We start from the raw sequence: 20,787 nt of genomic DNA on the forward strand, positions 1-20,787 counted from the left end.
CCCGGGAGACAGCGCGCCCCGCGGAGCCCGGAGGGGGCGGGGCCTCGGGGCGGGCTCTGCTCAGTGGGGCGGGGCCGGGCCGCCCCGTCTGCGCCACTATTGGCCGCGGGCCCCGGACTGGCGGGTGAACGTCACGGGCTGGGCCCACCCCCTTGGCAATGTCTTCAGCCTGCTGCACTCCTAACTTAAGCATTTATTCCACTGGGATAGAAGCGGCAGGAGCAGCGTTGGCACCGGCGAACCATGGCTGGGATTTTCTATTTCGTCCTCTTTTCCTTTCTCTTTGGGATTTGCGACGCTGTCACCGGTTCCAGGGTGTACCCCGCGAATGAAGGTAAGAGCGAGGCGGTCCTTCTGCGGTCCCGGGCAGAGAGGTGGATCTGCGGGCGAATGATCCCCGGGAGCGCGAGGCCGGAGGGTGTGAGGGGATCCTGGCGTGAGTGGCGCACCCCCACTTCGGAGAAGGGGACCAGGACGAGGGGATCCGCGAGGAGGAGGGGGGAAGCTGCCGGGCAGCCTGCCCCGGGAGGTGACCGTGCATTCGGCGGAGCTACCCAAGTTTGTAGCGAAAGGACAAAGTTTATCAGCATCCGCCAGCGAGGCGAGCTCCAGGCGCCCCAGGGGATACACGGGAGCTAACGCCAGGATTAAAAAAAAAAAAAAAAAATGGACCTACCACGGTTCCCAACCCAGCCCCGGTCAAGGGGGGACGCAAGCCTGGAACCAAGTGAGTGCTTGGTGCTCCAGGGTTCTTGCGAAAGCCTTGGAGCTCAGGTTTCTGCAAAGTTTCCCGAGCCTTGGGCTTCCCAGGACCCGGCTGCGGGGCCTCAGCTGCACAGCGGTCGTGGCGCCGCTCGCAGGTCGCCAGTGACCTGATTTCTGTAGCGCCCGGCGTCAGACACCTTTCTCCCCGCTGGGCCGCGCGCTCCGGGTGCGCGATCGCTGGCCTAAGGGCGCCCATGCTCTTCAGATAACCCCGCAGACCCCGGGAGCCCGCTGGCAAGTTGAACGTACTAGTTTTCGGGTTTTGCCCCCAGAACTATACACTGGGTTAGTTTGGATGGAATGTGCGAGACCGACCGGACCCGTCTGGGTGTATTTTCCGCGCGTCTCTTCGGACGTGCTGGAAAGATTGTATCCGTGTAGGAGAGGTGGAGGTTGATCATTTAGTTTCTGATGATCTCAGAGAAAGGCGAATTGAATGCGTGTGTGTGTGTGTGTGTGTGTGTGTATGCGCGCGCGCACAAATGCGTGTGTGTGGGTGCGCGGGTGCCCGCGTGGACGCGGACGATTGTGTGTGCCTATGCGTGAGTGTCCTGATTGTGTGCGCCTGTGTTCGGTGCTGCTTGTGTTCAAGTCAGCGTGCATCTAGCCTTGCACCCGTCTCGTCGACTCTTGCACACACACCCCCGCCCCGCGCTGCCTCCCCCAGCCATCTATCCATCCATCCATCCATCCATCCATCTATTCATCCGTCCATCTCTCCAGAATCCGTCCACGCGTCCCTGCGCAATCTATCATTTTTCCTGTTCCGAAGGAGGGAGCCAAAAACCAACTTAGCCTTGGCTGGGCATCCGGTACCCAGGAGCTCGCCAGACGGAGGCGAGATTCGGAGAGATTCGCACACCTGCCGGCAGACACTGTTTGGAGGAAAGGGGCGCCCTCCCACCCTCTCGATCTCCTCCCTTCTTCCTTACTGGCTTCTGGTGCCATCGTGGTCGCTGAGGCCCCTCGATCCCCAGGGTCATTCCTTTCAGGGGAAGCATGGATCTCGCTTTCTCTTGACTACTTCGCACACTTGTTAGGACGTCCCTCAAGACCTCTCTGGCACCAGACGTAACAGAGATTTTTTTTTCTTTTTTCTTTCCTCTTTTTTTTTCTTTTTCTTTACCCTTTTCTTGTTTTTTCTTTTGGAGGCAAAACTTGGGAGCGCTAGACAAAAACGGTGTTGATGGAGCTGTAGACTGATGTAGAACGAAGGGGGGGTGGTATCTCCCCTCCCCCCTCCGGCCGCTCCTCCCCCCTAAAAATTAATTCATTTTGTTGCTTTTTATTCCCATCACGTTTCCTTTTCTCCCTTTTACCCTCCCTTTCTACTCCCTCCCTTTTTTTGTAAATTGGGTCTTATTGTTCCCTTTGTGTCCCTAATCCACCTTACATAAATCCAAATGGATGTAGCGGGCTTTTCTCTAGGGACCCAGAAGAGGGAATGGGGGGGGGGCGCAACTCCGGGCGGGAGCGACCCAGGGTAGGGCTCTACATTTTAAAATAATTAAGAGACCCTAGGAATTCTGGCTCCTCGGGAAAACCGGGAGAAAGCGCTGATTTGAAGCCCTTTGACTTGGGGATGAAACGAGGGAAGGTGGGCAGAATTCAGGGGCCTGGCGGTGAGATGGTGAATCGGAGTGCCCAGGAGCAAGGTTGCGGGCTCCCTATTCCCACCCCTCCCCCAGCCTAAAGAGCCAGCCTCACTGATCAAATTAATAACCCGGGGGTTCCTTTGAGATGGGCCTTTCGACCCCCAGGCCTGCAGATCTCGGTGGGAAAGGGAATGTGGAGAGGTTAAGAATCCATTGTGTCCTTTTCAGTGTCCTCGGTGCCTAGGACAGTTCCAGCCTGGGTGGGGTGTAGCAGCTCTGTGGCCTTCCCACCCCCGCATCCCCCACCCTCTTAGGTGCAGCACAAGGACACTAAACCTGTTAGACAGCACTCCCTCACCTAAAATTCAAACCGGTGATGTCCTTCTAGGCTGAGGAGAAGTCTCTGGTTGTCCTCCAAAAGACCTGGGGAAGAGAATATTCCAGTGTGTTTGCATTTTAATTCTACAGGTCTGCCATTACCCCTCTCTGAAACTTCCATATTTTAAAAAAAAGGAGCGGATACCACATCCGGGGCCTCTTTCTTTGGTGGGGGAGGGAGAAAAGAAATGATAGAGAGAGCCTTTTCATGACCCTTTGAGTACTCGCTGTTAGAATTCACTTGATGATGAGTTATGTGGTCATCTGAAACTTGCAAAAACAAATAACTCTAGTAGATACCACACAGAGATGAATGCAGGTTTTGCTCTGGAGTGGAACTGCCCTACATAGATATATTTATTTTTTTGAATTGTACTTGAGATTCTCTATTCATCCTTTTTCGAAAATGAATCAACTCAGTCCTGGGATGGAATTTTAAATGCTAAGCAAGTTAAATAAATAAGAACGTGCAGATTTAAAGAGGGGAGAAGATCAAGTAAGTAATGATTATTTACATAAGTGAGACCAAGTTTAGGTTTTGATCAGAGTTGGATATGCACACCCTCAGCACATATGGAAACGCTCAGGCAAATGGTTTTTGTAGTATTGGGTTTTTTTGCCATTGGAAATTAATCCATTTTTTTTTCTTTGTTTTCTTGCAGTTACCTTATTGGATTCCAGGTCTGTTCAGGGAGAACTTGGGTGGATAGCGAGCCCTCTGGAAGGAGGGGTAAGTTCCGAGTTGCTCTCTGATCCAAAGGGTAAAAAGGAGTGATTAGCAACTTTCTGCGAGTCCTAATGGCTTGATTCTTGTTGATTGTGGTGAGGGGGTCAGATTTCCACCATGGCCTATGAAGTGAATTACGCTTTGTTGGAGAAATCCTATACTCCCTTTGGATGGCTCTGTCATAGAAGAAGTAGAAACCAAAAGGGCAGAAAGGGGTTTCAAAATTAGGAGATTGGTGGAGGCATAGACTTAGATGCCTATTTAAAACTAAAATACCCTCAAGAAACACAATCCAGGGACCAAATTAGAATTCGTGCCTATTAATATGATGGCCGTGAAGTCCTGACAGGGTTCATTTTAGAGCAATTGTTCTGTTTCCAGATGAGGAAAATGCGTAAGTAAAGAGACCAGGGAGAAAACATTTTCTGATTGCAGCAGGTACAGGTTTAGTTCTAGGTGTAAGCAACAGGGCGGGGGTGGGGGTGGGGGGTGATGGGGATGGTCCTTACCTTGCTATCTGCAGCTCTCTTGCACACAAAGAGAAAGACCTATGAACTTGTGCCAGAGGCACAATATATGCAGAAACAAACAAACAAATGAACGAACCAAAACAACAACAACAACAACAACAAGCTTTTGAATTGTTGGTGCTGAATGTGGAAAGTTTACATATTTGGAATCTTGAATCTTTGGGAAAGGGGAAGCTAGAAGATAAAGTATGAGAGAGTTCATCACTGTTCATTTCTTCTCAAATGTGCCATCCCTGCCTCCTGAAGATTTAAGACCACGGTTAGGTCAATGGCCACATCTTCCCCCTCCGCCCTTCAGAACAGGTCAGAATGCATCAGCTTTGGAAAGAAATCCATTTAGCCTGTTAACTCTGGCTTCTGCCAAATTTAAAGTAATTCTCAAATCCTTTAAAAATTAAGTAGATCATTCTACTTTTATATGCTTGATAATCTATGACAGAGTCAGTTGATTAAAAACAATGGAGGTGAACGAGAGGGAGTGTTTAGCAGGCGAAAGCCCTAAGGCCAGCTCCCGGTATGGTGCCTCACACCACCTGTCCATTGAATCAACAATAAAGGATGAAAAAAGTAAAGATTCACAGAAACTTGTAAAAGGCGGGCTTCAAAAATAAGGCAAGAAAGTAGTAAGGCAAATGGAGACTCTTAGGCGGCCTTTTTTCCAAAAGAGGTCGTGTAATCCACATGAAATAAACCGGAGGTCGCCTTGCCTTCCTGTTTATCCGCCTGAACTTGACTGCACTTGGTTGGCTCTCTGCTGAAAAATTCTAGTCGGGCCTCAAAACCATTTTTTTAAAGGGAGGGAGAGTGATTGGCAGGCCTCTGGCAGTGTAGACAGGCTGTATTCACTGCTGATTGCAGGCAATTGCCCTCATCCTTTGAATGCGAAGAAAGGTACAGCTTTATCTTGTGAGAGTCAGCCTCTTGTTAATCCTATACCCTGGAAAGGTCACTGATTCAGGGAGGCTTTCCCATGCTGTACCAGGAGGATAGCTCTGTAGGTTGACTGTATTAGAACTGCTAGCAAAATTGAGGATGGAACGCATCAGTACTTTGAAAATTTAATGAGCCTTATTTTCTTACTGGCCACTCTCAAGTTTGAAGGGAGAAGGCATCGAATATGATTTTGGACCTGCCTTGCTACACTAAATATACATGTGATCTGTTTAAAAGCAAGGAATGACACATTTCTGAGTACAGCCTATGGTCTATCTAGTTTCTGGAAAGCTTTTACCGCAACTTAATATGCTGTAGACATCCCACATCCTGCACCCACCCCCCAACTGCTGAAAGGACACCTGCTCACTTTTTCTAAACACAAAACTTCTTTCGGTCGTCTTGAAGTCTCTTAAAATAATACTGTGCGTATATAGCTGATTGTGTACAACCCAGAACTTTTTATGGACCTAATGTGGACTTTTGAATGCAGAATGTAGTTGTTTTTTTTTTCCCCCCTCTCCTTAAGTATTAGGGGTGCAACATTTTAGATATTATTGCAAGGGGCTGGAAATGACATTTTGTTTATGTATAATAGAATTAGTCATTCCAAAATATATAGTAGCCATTGAGAAATTATGTGCCGAATTATAAAGTCTCATTAATCTGTAGATCTTGTAATTTAAGAAGACTTTTTCAGGCTTAGAATGAAGGTATGAATTGGATTATCTACCAAGTATGGATGGATTGGCTTTAAAAAGTTCTTTCTAGCTAAATATAAAAGCACATTTGTATCTTTTGGTTATTCTGAAATTTCTACCTGCAGGGAGAACGGCTTATATCTTTCTTGGCTGGAAACTTGGGATCACGGTTTGGTCAATAAGTGTTGTCCTTTATTTGTTGTTATTGTTATTTTTAAAGAGGAAGGGAAAACTTAACAATACCACAGAGTCAGATATGAAATATAGTCAGAGACAACTCCCTGTTCTCTTTTTTTCTGTAAGAACAACTAAGCAGAACATAGAATAATGGAAAGGAATGGCTCCTGATGGCAACATTGTAGCAAAAACCTAATTTCTTGGCAGCGGTCCTTTAAAGGAGTCTATTGAGTTTCTGATACTGATTGTAAAATACAAAACTAAGGCCGAGATTTGTCATTGTTCTGGTGAATTGATCAATGTGTTTAGACAATTAAGGTCAGGCTGGAAAATTCACATTAGACCCAAACTATCCTGTATGAACTCTATGGAGATATCCCTGTGTGCTTTCATTTACATTGATAAATGTGTTTTTCCGTATTCCCTTTGTTCTGAGACGAGAAGCATGCTGAGTAGGGTTTTTTTGAAGGTGGAGATCTATTTTTGGATTTACATGAATTTCCCCAAATAAGTAAATTACTGGTGATTTATTGCTTAGCGGATAAAAAGAAATTTTAATCACCACAGGGCACTTATCCCTCCCAGTTCCAACTTTCATAATGGTCGCAGATGAAAGGGATACAGAATTTTATGCAGTGTGGCCCTTCACAGAGTAACATTTCCATCCATTAATAGTTTTCCAATGCACAGATGGAAAACCCGTTAAAAGATACATTATGGTTGTACGTACTTCATTGGATTGAATGGAGCTTTAAGTGGAGCTATTATGGAATATGAATTTTTTTAAACTATCTTTTTTTTCTTCTAATTATATTCATGTGTTAGATACTTAAGCTGATTTATACCAGATCTATATAAATGCATCACTGTAGATATTAGGGAAGAATTGGAGGCTTCCTGCTAGCCCTCTAGGAGCCCCCAAACAATCTTGCTGCTCTTAGGATTATTTTTAAAAGCTGTGGCAAGAGTGAAATTACTACTCTAGTCACAGTGAGTTCAGACTGTCCCACCAGTAGAATCTTTATGTGAGGAAGTCGATTGCAAAGAAAACCCTAAAAGCCTTCTTTAATTTTCTTGGGCTTTCAATCATAGATACCACCTACTATTGTATTTTCAATGTCCACAGAATATTTGGAAGAGGCATATGTACGTTCTTGTTTCCTTACGGGTATGTGTTTTAAAAATAGGAATACGTATATGAAAATCAGAATATACATAATTCATTGAATCCATTGCTCTGCAAAGGTGTCTCATTGTTATGAATGACAGTGGATTTGAGAAATCCAACCATAAAGTTTGCTCTCTGTCTTCCCAGGATTACCAAAACCAGAAGAGTGAGATTTTCTTTACCTCTTTAAAGAATAGGGACGGTGCCAAAAAAAAAAAAAAAATCAACTGACATTTTTTTTTTAGGTATTAGAGAGCAAAGTTCTGACAGGAGCACCACTAATTAACTGATAATTGTCTTCCTTTGGCAAGCTTCTTTCTTCCTGCTCTTAATTTGCAGGTCTCTGCTCAGTTGTTGAAACAATACACATACTAGTTTTTCATTTACGAGTAAATTTGAACTGTTGCCACTTGAAATTGTAGCTGTTGTAATAGGTGAATTTGAGGTTGTTAGACCACCACAAGGAGCTGCTAGTGAATTCATAAGCGATACATCTACCAATGCCTCTGGATTTTAGGCAAAAGAATGAAACCACCACAAACACACACACACACACACACACACACACACACACACAAACCAGAAAACAAAAAATAAAAAAAATACTTCCCCAATAAAATGTTGTCTTGTCTCCCATAAGATGTTTCATTAGTGAGGGTTGATGCTCAGGAGTTTGCTTCCTCACTGGAACAAAAATCATCACTGTCCTGCGAGGGTAAAACGGAATGGACAAATCACTGTATGATGACATTTTGTAATTGATACATTTCCTCTGGATCTTTGCAGTGGGAGGAAGTGAGCATAATGGATGAAAAAAATACACCAATCCGAACCTACCAAGTGTGCAATGTGATGGAACCCAGTCAGAATAACTGGCTACGAACTGATTGGATCACCCGAGAAGGGGCTCAGAGGGTGTACATTGAGATCAAGTTCACCTTGAGAGACTGCAACAGTCTTCCGGGTGTCATGGGGACTTGCAAGGAGACGTTTAACCTGTACTACTATGAATCGGACAATGACAAAGAGCGTTTCATCCGAGAGAGCCAGTTTGCCAAGATTGACACCATTGCGGCCGACGAGAGCTTCACCCAAGTGGACATTGGTGACAGAATCATGAAGCTGAACACTGAGATCCGGGATGTAGGGCCACTGAGCAAAAAGGGGTTTTACCTGGCTTTTCAGGATGTGGGGGCCTGCATTGCCCTGGTATCGGTCCGCGTGTTCTATAAGAAGTGTCCGCTCACCGTTCGCAACCTGGCCCAATTTCCAGACACCATCACAGGGGCTGATACGTCTTCCCTGGTGGAAGTTCGAGGCTCCTGTGTCAACAACTCAGAAGAAAAGGATGTGCCAAAAATGTACTGTGGGGCAGATGGTGAGTGGCTGGTACCCATTGGCAACTGCCTATGCAATGCTGGGCATGAAGAGTGGAATGGAGAATGCCAAGGTAAGGAGAGCCATATTGTACTTTTCATTAGGGCTTAGTGCACGTAATTAAATCAGAGATGAGACTAAATGGAGTAAAGCCAGTAATTAGCAGCCCCTGTGGGATGTGGTGGGACAGAGGGGTCTAATGAGTAAGTGCTATAGCTCCAGGTGGCAAGGCTAAGACATTTCTAATACTGACAAAATAAATGATGCTGTGTAATCAGCAGAAGGCCAAACACATTTGCTAACAGGCACTTAGATCTGAACTGGCTTGATGTGCCCTCTGAAATGTAAATGAACAAGTGGAAGAAACAGGCTCGATTGATCCTTACTTTAAGCAGGCAGACACGTTTTCAAACCATAGTTTTGCTGTCTACAGACCTGGGAAAATGGCAGCAATGGTTAAATATCTCTCGTCGCGTATGTATGTACAGGAACGACTTAACTGTGACATTAGGCATTCTTGCAATTCCCTCCCACTGATTAAAATCGAGCTGTGTGAAGAAAGTCCAGTTTTTCCTGTCTCATGGGCCAGTGTAGACGAGTGGAGTGGAGTATAGACAAAATGGAGTGACAGAGTTTCAAGTACACTCTGTTCCACCGAGCACCCATTGATAGGGTCTGCAAGTGACATTAATCTTGATGAAAGACCTCTTGATTTCCCCGAGGAGGTGATAAAGAGCTAATGAGAGTCTTATTTGATCTGTATGGTCGGAAGCCATAGTGAATTGTGATCCATTTTGGTTATTGAGTTTTTGAAGAAATCGAGACTTTTTTTCTATCACGTTAATTACTACTTATCATATTACCAAGAAGATTTTCTTTCCTGAAGTTTAGTGTATGCAATTCTTCCTTCCCTTATTTCTCCTTCCTGGGGAGTTTTTGTAAAAGAGTTTTCTTTGCAGCGGCTTTGTTTCTGAGCAGGGGGATGAAAAAAGTTCATATTTAGATGGATTGCTCGTGTTGTGTGTGGATTAAGGCTTAAAAAACTCAGTCATGCCTAGCGTTGTTATTTTTGCTTGATGTTTTATTTTTAGTGGTTATCAATAGTCTGCTGCCACCAATCTTATGGTTACTGCTAAACAGTGTAACTCTGGTCCCGACTATGGAACGGATCCGATTAATCTGTTCTCAGGGTGACTGTTGAGCTGTAGACTGATTGCCACATGGTTCATCTGATTTGGTGATTAAAGACCCCGCAATAACTGACTGCCAAACAATTTGTCTGGCATTTCAACCATCTTAATGACAGGGTGGGATTAGCCATGGGACAATCCACTTGACTGACTGGAAATCAACAGTTATAACCTCAAGAAAGTTGCATTTGTGGTAATTTGATGTCATAGGTTATGCATTTTTCTCCTTTATACTTTATGCTGTTTTAAAGTGGCACTCCTGATTTGCTAGTTATTTCTAGGAGTAGCTAACAAGGAATGTCGTAAATCCATCGTAAATAAAACAATAAACCTTTTCTGTTGACCCAGAGTGAAAAGGTAAACTTGTAAATTTGAAAACTTTTAGGTTGGTTGTTAAAGTTGTTTGTTTGTTTGTTTACAACGATTAATTTCTTGGTCACTGTGTTGGCTCTTGACTTAGCAGCTACTAGATCGGCTCTACCAAACTGAAACCCTGAAGTATATTCTAGTAGGAGTATTAGAACATATATGAGAGCATTGTTATTGGCACCTAGATGGCAATCATCATAGCAGGAACAGTGACGTGAACAGGACAATGACACCGCATCACATCTAGAGTAAATTATTCTGCCTCTTCGATTTTTGTAACACAGGACTTGCACGTCTTCCCATGTCAAGATTCTTATATATATATTTAAAAGAAAAAAGAAAAAACACCATTGTCTTCCATTTCCTGCTTTGGCATTAGGACATCTCTGTATCTAATGTCATTGATTTTCAATTGTCACAGAGCCCAGTAACTCATACATTGCTACCCTGTGAAAGTCCTTGACAGTTTTACAGCCCAAATTAGAAGAAGAAGAGAAAAAGATGGAGGGGGAAGTGAATGTAAAGGCAATTGAACATTTTAGTGGTTTGCTTTATGGAAATAATCTTGGGAATCCAGTTAATCATATGGTTCATGGAAAGGGTGGGGCTCCGTGTTTTAGGTCCAGTCTATTTCTAAGCAAACTGTTCCTAACACAAGGCCAGATATTTAATGGAAGGGGAGGTTGAGGCCTTTTTTTTTTTTTTTTTTTTCCTTTTGAATCTGTATTGTTCTCACTCTGGTATTTTCTTTGCTGCTCATAAAATGATTAACTCTTTCAAGAAGACATTTTTGACCAAGATCTTGCACGTTGTTTGTTTGTTTGTTTTTAATACTACCAGGGAGGACTTGCTGATGCATTTAGGGAGGAAGGAAAAACTTGAATGGCAAGATTCTTCAGATCCAAACTTGAGTGAAACTTTTTAAAGGTGACTCAAGCCCGTAAAAATCTTAACAGTAATAAAAATAGTCGTCTCCATCCTTGACGTCATTACTGGGACGCATCCAGGTAGAGCAGAGAGAGCACTGAGGCAAAGAAATGTGTCTCAGTGTGGTCACTTAACTGTGTGACCTCGAGCCCGTTTCTTAAGCCCTCTGAGCTTTGTTTCTTCATGTGTAAAATGGGTTGACGATAACTCTACTTAGCTTGTAGTCATCGACGAGGACACAGTGATGTAGGAGTAGTAAAAGTCACCTTGTAGACCATAAAGCATTAAGCCCATGTTAATGCTAGCAAGTTTTTGATCACTTGCTCTTCCCAAAGCTGTGGACGTTTAAGGGTATTGAGTTGGAAAAGTAAAAGAGAAACTCAATCTCCCAGCCACTCGGGGACGTCAAGGCTAAAGATAGGAAGGAAGCAGGGCCCTTGCCTTAACCAACAATAATGTCTATTTTCACACTTCATGTTGAAAATGATATCTGGAGGGTGTCATTTGATCTCTCCCCTGCAGGAAAGAGAGCTGTCCTTTGAGTGAGAGGAAAGTGATTTGGGGGCGGGACAAGAAAGACCAGGGTTGCAAAGAGAGCTTTAGGAGGGATATAAAGGGGGAACTGGCAGTCTTCAGAACTCTGGCAACAGGTTCCTCCCCAATTGTCTTTCCAGTGGGCCTACTGTTGCAGGCCCACTAAAGCAGGTGAAAGGTCACCCGCTTCCTCATCCATCTTCCCTGGGGTCCAGGGGGTCAGAGTGAAGACGGATTCAGGTCTTACATGTTTGACAAAGGATCCTTGGGCAAAAATGGCCGGGGGGAGGGGGGGCTTGCCCGGGGGGTGCTGTTGTTTGAATCTAAGCCTCGTCATCTGCCGGAGTCCTCAAGGGACTTTGGGGACAGAACGACACTTCCTCTTGGCGTTCTTACCCCCAAGCAGTCCATGCTCATGGAGTCCTCCAGGGACGCTGGGGACAGTTGGGGACAGAACGACACTTCCTCCTCCGGGAGAACCTACCCCTGGCTGGCTTAGGCAGTGGTGTGAACTTGCCTCGTGATTGGCTGCAGAGGACAAGTAAGTTCTAGTTTGTCTGGTGGCCGGGTCTCCTCAGGCTGTTGGAAGAAGGAAAAGAAAATATACACCTTGGACCACCCCCCACCTCCCCGCAGAGCCGCACATGTACCCCCCATTGAGGAAATGGTCCAGATGTTTTATACCTTTGTCTGCATTCCTTCAGAAACATTAAGCAGAAGAAGAGAGGAGAGGATTCTTTATTAGTATAGTCTTTGCTTAATTAAAAAGCTGAAAAATGAAAGGAAAGTCACAGATTTACTCTTTGTGAAATATTAATGAGAGATATTTTAGAGAGTATATATAAAAATAATACTAATAAAAAAAGTCTTTTTTCTTTTTTTCTGGAGTCACTCTTAAAGTCAAAGAATCACAACTGTGACAAAGTTAAACTACATAGGAATCAAGCCTTGCTGAAATACACGGTTTTGCTGTAGATTGTTTGGGTTCATATATATCTATCTAGGACCTCTATTACCTGTTATTAAAATGTGATGCCTTCGTATCAGCAAAAGGGATCATTAAAAGCTCTTCTGAGAGAGAACAAGATAGAAACGCTTTGACGGCCATAACAGAAATATTTCAGATTTGTGCTCTGAAAAGTGGGAGAGAGTTATCTTAAAAAAAAAAAAAAAAAAAAAAAAAAGACAACGAAGAAGAAATTACTTTGTTTTCTTACTATGCTGTAGAAAGAGTTTAGGAGAAAAAAGTACCGGAAAGGAAGCATTACGAATATAGTTCAGAGAAATGTTGTTCCATATCCTTTCCACCTTTGAAATTTTTCTTCTACCTTTGAATCAGATCTTTAAGAATCAATTACTTGAATCACATGGCTGCTTTTATCTTCAGCTTTGAAGCCTGGCTGTGATCACTGAAAGACGCAATTCTTTATATAAAAGAGCAGGGTTTAATTATTGTCCTCTTTGTGTCATACTTTTTCTTAACTCTTCCCTTCTTCGTGTGACCAGGGTTCTTTTGTAAGTGTGAAATCATGGAGTGGTCTCTATTTTGGGCTCACCGGAGCATCACATAGGAAATTATCTCAGTTAGGGACTTTTGAATCTGCTATTTCAGATTTGATGACTTATTTGAGTCTCACCGAGCTTTCTCGTACCTTTCAAAAAATGAATTAAGACGTCGTTATTCTGTTAAGACTTGAGTCTTTGGAAAAAAAGACTGTGTAAATGGCTTTTCAGTTACTACTGTGTAAAGCAGAGGTGGTCCTGAGAGAAGTTTGACTTTCTTATCATTGAACTTTACCACTCGGGGTTTTGGGTTTGCTTTTTCGTTTTGTCATTTAATTGAAGAATTTAACATTACCAAAGAACTATATGCCTCAAACTCTTCAACTTTTTATGAGTGTGACCACTCTTTATAATTTGGCAGGCAGCCCAAATGTCATCTATCTTCATGTATTTACAAAATTAACAGAAATAGAATCATCCCCTTGATTATCATCTTGTTTTTTACGACGCTTGACTATTTATCATGGACATTACTCCGTGTTAGAGGATATGACTTTTCTTCATCCTTCATGATGGATAATTAATATTCTGAAGCATGAACATCCGACATTATATGTAATTTTTCCCTTATTGATAGATATTTGGGATTTGAGTTTTTCCTGGTAATATTTTTGTGGCATAAGCAGACAAGTGACACCAGTAATGAATACGGAACATAGTGGGATCTCATTAAATGTTCATTGAATGAATGAGTTCCTTAGTTCCACCCAAGGAACTGTGGCCTGCTTCATATTAAATGCTTAGTTGGTGGAGTAATGTTTCATGGGGTCAGCATGCTATATCAAAATCTTTGCATGTGACTAAATGTATTAATGAGGTCCTTGTTTATAATTCCTAATTCAGTTGGGTCTTCTCTTTTCATCGTGTTTATGAATCATCTCTATGCCTGAACATTCACAAATCTCTGCAGCTCATGGGTTAACATAATTCTTACTATAAAATGGCTAAGACCTGGTTTTGGAGTTTGAGACTTGGGTTTAGTTTCTAATGGTGCTACTTAACCAGTTGTGTGATCACGGACACTAACTTGACCTCCAGTTCACGTTTGCAAATTGGCGGCAACGGTATGTTACTATGTACGATACGCACCCATAAGCATGTTTGGAGAAAAGGGTTTCATGCAGCGTCTAGAATCATTAAGCGCTTGGTCAGGGGAAGCTGTTACTGTTAATTTTATTGTTGTTAGATACAAATAGGTTGAAGGGATGGGTTATTTGACCAGTGTCTGTCCAACACTGAAAGCAATTCATTTAGGTTCCAGAGTAGAAGTTGGTTTGTTTTTGTTTCTCTTTGGTGGGGGAGTGGGGGGGGGAAGATGTCACATAAGCAAGGGTAGGAGGTGACATGAAATGATGCATCTTACGTGCATTGATTTAGATCCTCTGTTCCTCCCATCATTGTACCAGGGTAGTGGTTCTCAAAGTGTGTTCTAGCTGGATTCCCCAAGACCCTTTCTTGTGATCTGCAAGGTCAAAACTTTCTTAATTAATACTGAACTATCATTTGCCTTTCACCTCTTTTTCTTTCATGAGTGGAGTTTTCTAGAGGCTTTTCTATAAGTGATAGATATTGAATTGAATGCAGTGGCAAATATGAGAGTCCAGCTGTCCACGTTAAAGAAATTTGCAAAACAAACAAATAAATAAATAAATGTAAAACAGTGTCACTCTCATCACTAATTCCATTTTGGGGAAATATAGTTACTTTTTCATTAACATGTAATTTGCGTAACCATGGTTTAAAAACCATTTTCTTTAACTTTTTTTTTTTTTTTAATGCTTATTTATTCTTGAGAGAGAGGGGGCAGAGCACAAGTGAGGGAGGGGCAGAGAAGGAGGGAAACACAGAATCCTAAATAGGCTCCAGGTTCTGAGCTATCAGCACAGAGCCCGACGCAGGGCTCGAACTCACGGACCGCGAGATCATGACTGGAGCCCAGAAGCCCAAATGACTGAGCCACCCAGGCGCCCCGGTTTTTAGAATGGATTAAGAAATAATTTTCAAGTCCCTCAATTTCAATTTCTATCGATAGCTTTAAGTCGTGCAAACAGGAGCATTTTGGCATCCTCAATATTTTTAGAAGTGGGAAGGGGTCGTGAGACCATCAGGCGTTTAGTTTCCCTGACGGTATGTAGAATGCACCCTTCTGCCTTGCTGCAGACACGTTGAAAATGAAAAGGAAATAGGAAAGTTCTGAAAGCTTCCAGAATCTGCGAGATGAAGGTAGCTTAGAAGAACGGCCTTTTACTTATTCAACCCTTTAGATGTTTCTATCAACTTAGACAGCAATTTGTAGCTTTTAGCCCTTTAAAGCTGCTTATCTGTGTCCAATAAGGTGGCTCAGCGCTCTTTAGTTTTATTGTCCTTGTGAGGAGGCACGATTAATGAAGGCCTCAGCTGTCCCCTGGACCCGGAGAGACTGTGGGGCATAAAACCTTTCTCACTGTGGGCCTTACAGCTGGTACCTCTGAGCTGTTTTGGGGGGAGGAGAGCAGGTGAGGTCACCCAGTTCCATGATCTGACGGGTAATTAATAGTCCCATGACTAAATGGACATTTTATGAATATTCAGGGTCTGTTTCGGCTTCTTGGGAAACAATCCTGTCGGAACCGCTTACAACTCCCTTTGGAGCCGCCGAGGGTTTTGTGGGTGAATGCGGGTCGTCAGCTGTCGGCCTGGGGGTTGCTTTTCCAGGCTGCCCAGTCTTCATTTGCATTTTCTGTATGCGCCCTCATGCAAAACAGCACACCCATTTCCCCCCTCTCACAAAGGCGGTGAGGGCTTCCTTTGGAAACTCCAGCCGAAATCTCCTTCTGTTTATGCAGAACCCACTGATGTAGACACCATGCAAATGAATTCGGTTTTGATTTGAATGCCTCCAGAGGTTGGGGGCGGGGGCAGAGAGTGCACTGTTTGCACTGGGCTCTTTCTGTGCGCCCTCCCCCCCCCCCAGGGTGGCTGCTTCTCACTCCCCGGCCCCTTGCCCCTTGCAAAACAACCGGGCTCCTGCTGCTAATTTTTTTCTTTTCTGACCTTTGGAAAGTAACCTAGTGTTGGTGAAGCCTTTAGCTTGTCTGTGTAGTGACAGCTTCAGCTGGAATCTTGCCGTTCTTTCTGAGTGCACAATTCAGATTATGCTAGGAATGTTTAGAAGTGTCCCAACAAAGGGCTGGAAAAAAAATTGTAAAGTAAAAAGATAAAATTCTTTGAAAAGCAATTGTCAGATCTCAGGAAGTTCCAGAAATAGGCGTCAGGTCACTGGTGGGCTGGAATCCGTTCATTCCTTCAACAAATAGACGCTGAAGGCATATAACTTGCAGACCACCGTTGGCATTTTCATCTGTTTCTACATAGATGAATGAGTCCATCAGGCTTTGTACCTAGAGTCGCAATTAAAATCCCATGTCTGATTTTATCTTCAACTTGTCCCAGATAAGTTTCCTTACAAGGTGTATTGACTGTGTTCTGTTCCGTATCTCATACGTGCACTCACGGGGGGTTGAATGTCGCCTGTCCAATTCCTGTCTTCCCATCCCACCCAGTGTCTCCAAACTGACTTAACCTTTGCTTTATTCTCCTAGAAGGGCAATGCAAGCACCCTGCGTGTATAACCCAACGGACTTCACCCTGCTTGAAAGCAGCGCTATCTTCCGTAGGCTGTGATCATATGCATCCTATAAAGTAGAAGAAGAGGACTTTGCATGAAATGTTTTTGAAGTTCGATTAGTTGTGAGTTCGAGCTAATTTCACAGGGCAGAAAGCGGGCATAGCCAGACTTCGCAGTGCAATTAAGTGGAGGCAGGGTCAGCTAAAACAACATCGAAATATGGAAGAGCTTTGGTTGAGCTCCACATGGTCTGACAAAGTTTGATGATGCTGTTCAAAGTCCATTTGGGATGGATTATTAGGATTAAAGAACAGCAGAAGGCTCTGTACTTCGTGTGTTCTCTGGTGTCATTAGTGGATGAGAAAATTCAGCTGCTTATCTGGCTCTTGTTTCTAAGGATGGATTTAAACAGACCCACACTTCTTAAAGGTGATCTTACTAACCTCTTCTTAATAAGTTACAGATCCCAAATTGCTCAAAATCCTTAAAATACCATTTGAAGTGAGTTGATTGATAATTATCATTTCCCCTACGTGTACAGATATTTTCCGCAGCAGTACAAAGCTAAAGTACAGTTTCTTAATTACCCAGATAATCCTGTTTGCTTGTATTTTTAAACTATGAAGTGCTGGGTAATTATTCAATTCTTAATAGAAGGCAAATGGCAATGTAAACAATAATTAGGATGTTAGACAGACTAATGCGCTTCAAAGCAAATTGGATTTTTTTCATACTGTTCAGCATGATGTCCCATAAAGCTAACAATTTAGAAGCAAGACAGAAAAGGTTCCATTTTGTTCATATTTTATGGCGTTATCTCTTCACGGCTTGTTTTTGTGAATAGCAGTTTGCCCCAATGAAGCCGGCTGTGCCCACGCCAAATGTTTCCGTAACAATCGCTTCCCTGCTGTTTGACATTTGGCCGTGTGCTCCCAGGGCTCCAGATTGGTCCTTTGTCTGCTTCAGATCCCAGGGGTCAGAGGTTAACAGAATACTGATTTCCTCCCATAATACCATGGCAGGTAAATATGGGCCAACCTCATGATCAGTTAAGACACAGCTCAGTGAGGAATGCTTTTCTCATGGGCTTTTGTCCTTAAGAACTTCCCTGATTTAAGACGCCAAGTTTCCCAGCTATCGTTTTTCCACAGCGGATCCTTCATCAGGAGCACCGCCGCCTCTTTTATGTGGCATTTTCCATTGATAACCATTCACAACTCAACAATGTATCCCCAGAAATACCTGACCTGGAAACTATGAGCAAATCATCGCGTTCAATGAATTAATTTCACAAACTTAATATGGTAACACTCTGCGGTCGTGTCTTGTCGTCTTATCTGCACTGCATGTTTCATTGATGAAATAATAAACTGATAACAAAGACTGCAGCCAAAGATACTTTAATAATGGTGCTATTATTCCCTCCGCCTTTTTCTTGTCGGGCCCTAATGGGGTGTCACCGGTTAGAGGTGTAATTAAATGAACGATCAATTTTATTTTCCATTTTTATCATGTATGGAGACGTCCAAGCATTCACCAGTATAATGTTATTAATGTTTTACATCAGTTTAATGATAAAAGTCCTATTTCTTTTTCTCCCAAGGATTCATGCGGGCCATACGATAGACTACTTCTTAACTGGTTGTGATGCACACACAGGCTTTAGAAGTTTAAAATCTGTTTTTAAACTTCCAAACTTTTTGTTACCATCAATGAGTTTTAGACCACCTTTCCATATATGACCTATCCCATTTCTTTTTTTTTTTTTTAATGTTTACTTATTTTTGACAGAGGGAGACAGAGCATGAGCGGGGGAGGGGCAGAGAAAGAGGGGAGACACAGAACCCGAAGCAGGCTCGAAGCTCTGAGCTGTCAGCACAGAGCCCGACACGGGGCTCGAACTCACAGATCTCGAGATCATGACCTGAGCGGCAGTCAGACGCTCAACGGACTGAGCCACCCAGGCGCCCCTGACCTATCCCATTTCTAATTGGCCAGCCTCCTTCATGTTGCACTGTGAACTTGAGGCTTGGGCTCATTTGTTTTCAGTTCTAAATGTCTGAAAAAGACATCTCCACTTTGAGAAAACTGTTTCCTTTTGAAGGGTCCAGGTTGGCAATGACTGTAGCAGCCCTCAGGCAAATTAGCATGTTAAAAGAATGGATCAATACCTTTCTGGCTCCTCCACCCTTCTTACTCTCCTCCGAGGGGGAAGAGTTTTGAAGAACCCTGGGAGGCCCTTGACAGATATGCCGGGGGGAGATTTCAAGAGGATCCTTCATTGCTGAGTTGGGAACATTGACAGCTTGATCTAGTGCCCAGACTGATTGTTCGCCGGTCATTTGAAAACGGATGCAGGAGGAATTGACAGCTTCAGGAAAGCTGTAGCAGTTCATGTAATTATGGAGAGGATTAGAAGAGAAGTGTTGGGAGAAATGAGAGAGAAGTAAGGGCACTAGTTGACCGGACTCACCTTTGGCCAACCGTTAGAGCACTGCCTTTTGTAACATTTAGCCTGCGTGTAGAGGAGCCATTGATATAGATTTGTTTTCTTTTTTTAAGGGTTGTGCAAATCTATGCATACAAAAAAAAAAAGCGACTGATTTTTGAGAGTGGACTGGTAGGTAATTAACAGCATAATGCTTCCAGTACTTAAGATGCAAAGGTGGCTAATTAACTAATGGGAGAAATCGAGATGTCATTACTCTGTTTTCTAAGGAGGTGCCAACAGAGAGGTACAGCCTAAAGTAATACTTGAACGTTCAAGTTTCCATTTGAAAAGTTGTCTTTGGGAACTCCCGGTCTGTATCCTAGACTTTTTGTCTTTGTTTTTCATTTGTATGTTATTTTATTTGTTTATTTATTTATTTTAACATACGGTGTTTTATTAGTTTCAGGTTTACAACGCAGTAATTCAGCAGTTCTGTATCCTAGGGTTTAAAATTAATGGTGATGCAAGACTCCAGTAAACCAATATAAAAGTGTGGTTTTATGTGAAAGGAACTCATGTTGATGGGAAAATGAGAACGTTATCTTTGCATGAATGAAAAGAAGCATTAAAAAAAAAAAATGTTGGAAACACGCCGCCAGAGAGTCGCAAACGGTCTTACATTCTGGAAGTTCTCCACAGGGCGAAAAGGGCTACTGTACTTAGCTAAAATAAGCCAAGTACATAATTTTTCCTAATCTTTATGACGGACTCTGGGACTCTCATTCACAAAACATTGTAGCTATGACTATGTCAGTAATGTGTAAATGGGTACTTGATACGGTAAGAATCTTACACTGCGATTTCAGATTTCAGCGGTTGTTCTGGAATTGTTTTGGTTCTGTTTTTTTGGTTTTGTTTTTAAGTTCATTGTTAGATCTTTTCTTTTTCTTCTCCTAGGGAGACATAAAGTCATTTCTTTTGCAACTTTAAAAAATAGGTATCCTCAAAAGGAAGCCCTCCCTGAGGAAAGGGTTGTTGACTTCTGCTACGGATAATGACTGAAAAACACAAACCTATTGAGTTTTTCCAATATTTTCCATTAGGTCTTCTTGCTGGTTATCACTGATCTACAGGAAAGCTATTGATTTTTGTATGTTTATCTTCCATCCAATCTTTTTATTGAACTGTCTTGTGAATACTAATAGGTTTTCAGTTAATTCTCTAGAGTTTTCTAGAGAACTGATAGTTTTGACTGCATGAAATTATATAGTTTTTCTTTCTTTCTAAACATAAAACCCCTTATTTCTGACTTTTATCTTACGACATCGGTCAGAATTTTCAGGCCAGTAATAAATGATAGTATCAGTTGTGGCTGTCTTTATTTTATGCCCAATTTCAGTGAGCATCATTTACGAATGCTATGGGATATTTTTTTTCTTAATATCCTATTCCCAATATCGAAACACTTCTTAAAAAGAAGGAATTTTAAATTTGGTTAAATTACTTCAAGTATCACTTTTAGTTATGTGGCTCTTTTGACTTGTTGTGTTTATAAGATTAAATATATTCAGCTTTTCTGAAAATGGTCCATAAATTCTCTTTGCATTTGTGGGGGAAAAAAACCTATTAGGTGGCAGTAAATTTTGATAAAAAGCTTTTTGAATTCCATTTTTTAATTGAAAATGGTGGATAAGAGCCAAAGCTTTGGAATAAGAATTTAATTTTAATCTCAGCTTTTTTGGGGGCGCCTGGGTGGCTCAGTCGGTTGAGCGTCCAACTTTGGCTCATGTCATGATCTCGCCGTCTCTGAGTTCA

At 42.7% G+C, this 20,787-nt stretch overlaps 1 protein-coding gene across 1 annotated transcript in view; it reads left to right on the forward strand.

Annotated features, from left to right (window-relative positions):
* The first annotated feature begins 243 nt into the window (after nt 1-243).
* The window catches only part of EPHA4 (EPH receptor A4), a 143,155-nt gene continuing 122,611 nt past the window's right edge, over nt 244-20,787 (forward strand). The window contains exons 1-3 of the mRNA XM_047084238.1: nt 244-334; nt 3,401-3,468; nt 7,761-8,424. Coding sequence (XP_046940194.1) covers nt 244-334; nt 3,401-3,468; nt 7,761-8,424 — 823 coding nt within the window. The remainder of the gene's footprint in view (nt 335-3,400; nt 3,469-7,760; nt 8,425-20,787) is intronic.

The sequence above is a fragment of the Lynx rufus genome, unplaced genomic scaffold (assembly GCF_022079265.1).
Source record: "Lynx rufus isolate CCGP_SWC_20201006 ecotype Redwood Valley unplaced genomic scaffold, mLynRuf1.p SCAF_2, whole genome shotgun sequence".
Classification (NCBI taxonomy): domain Eukaryota; kingdom Metazoa; phylum Chordata; class Mammalia; order Carnivora; family Felidae; genus Lynx; species Lynx rufus.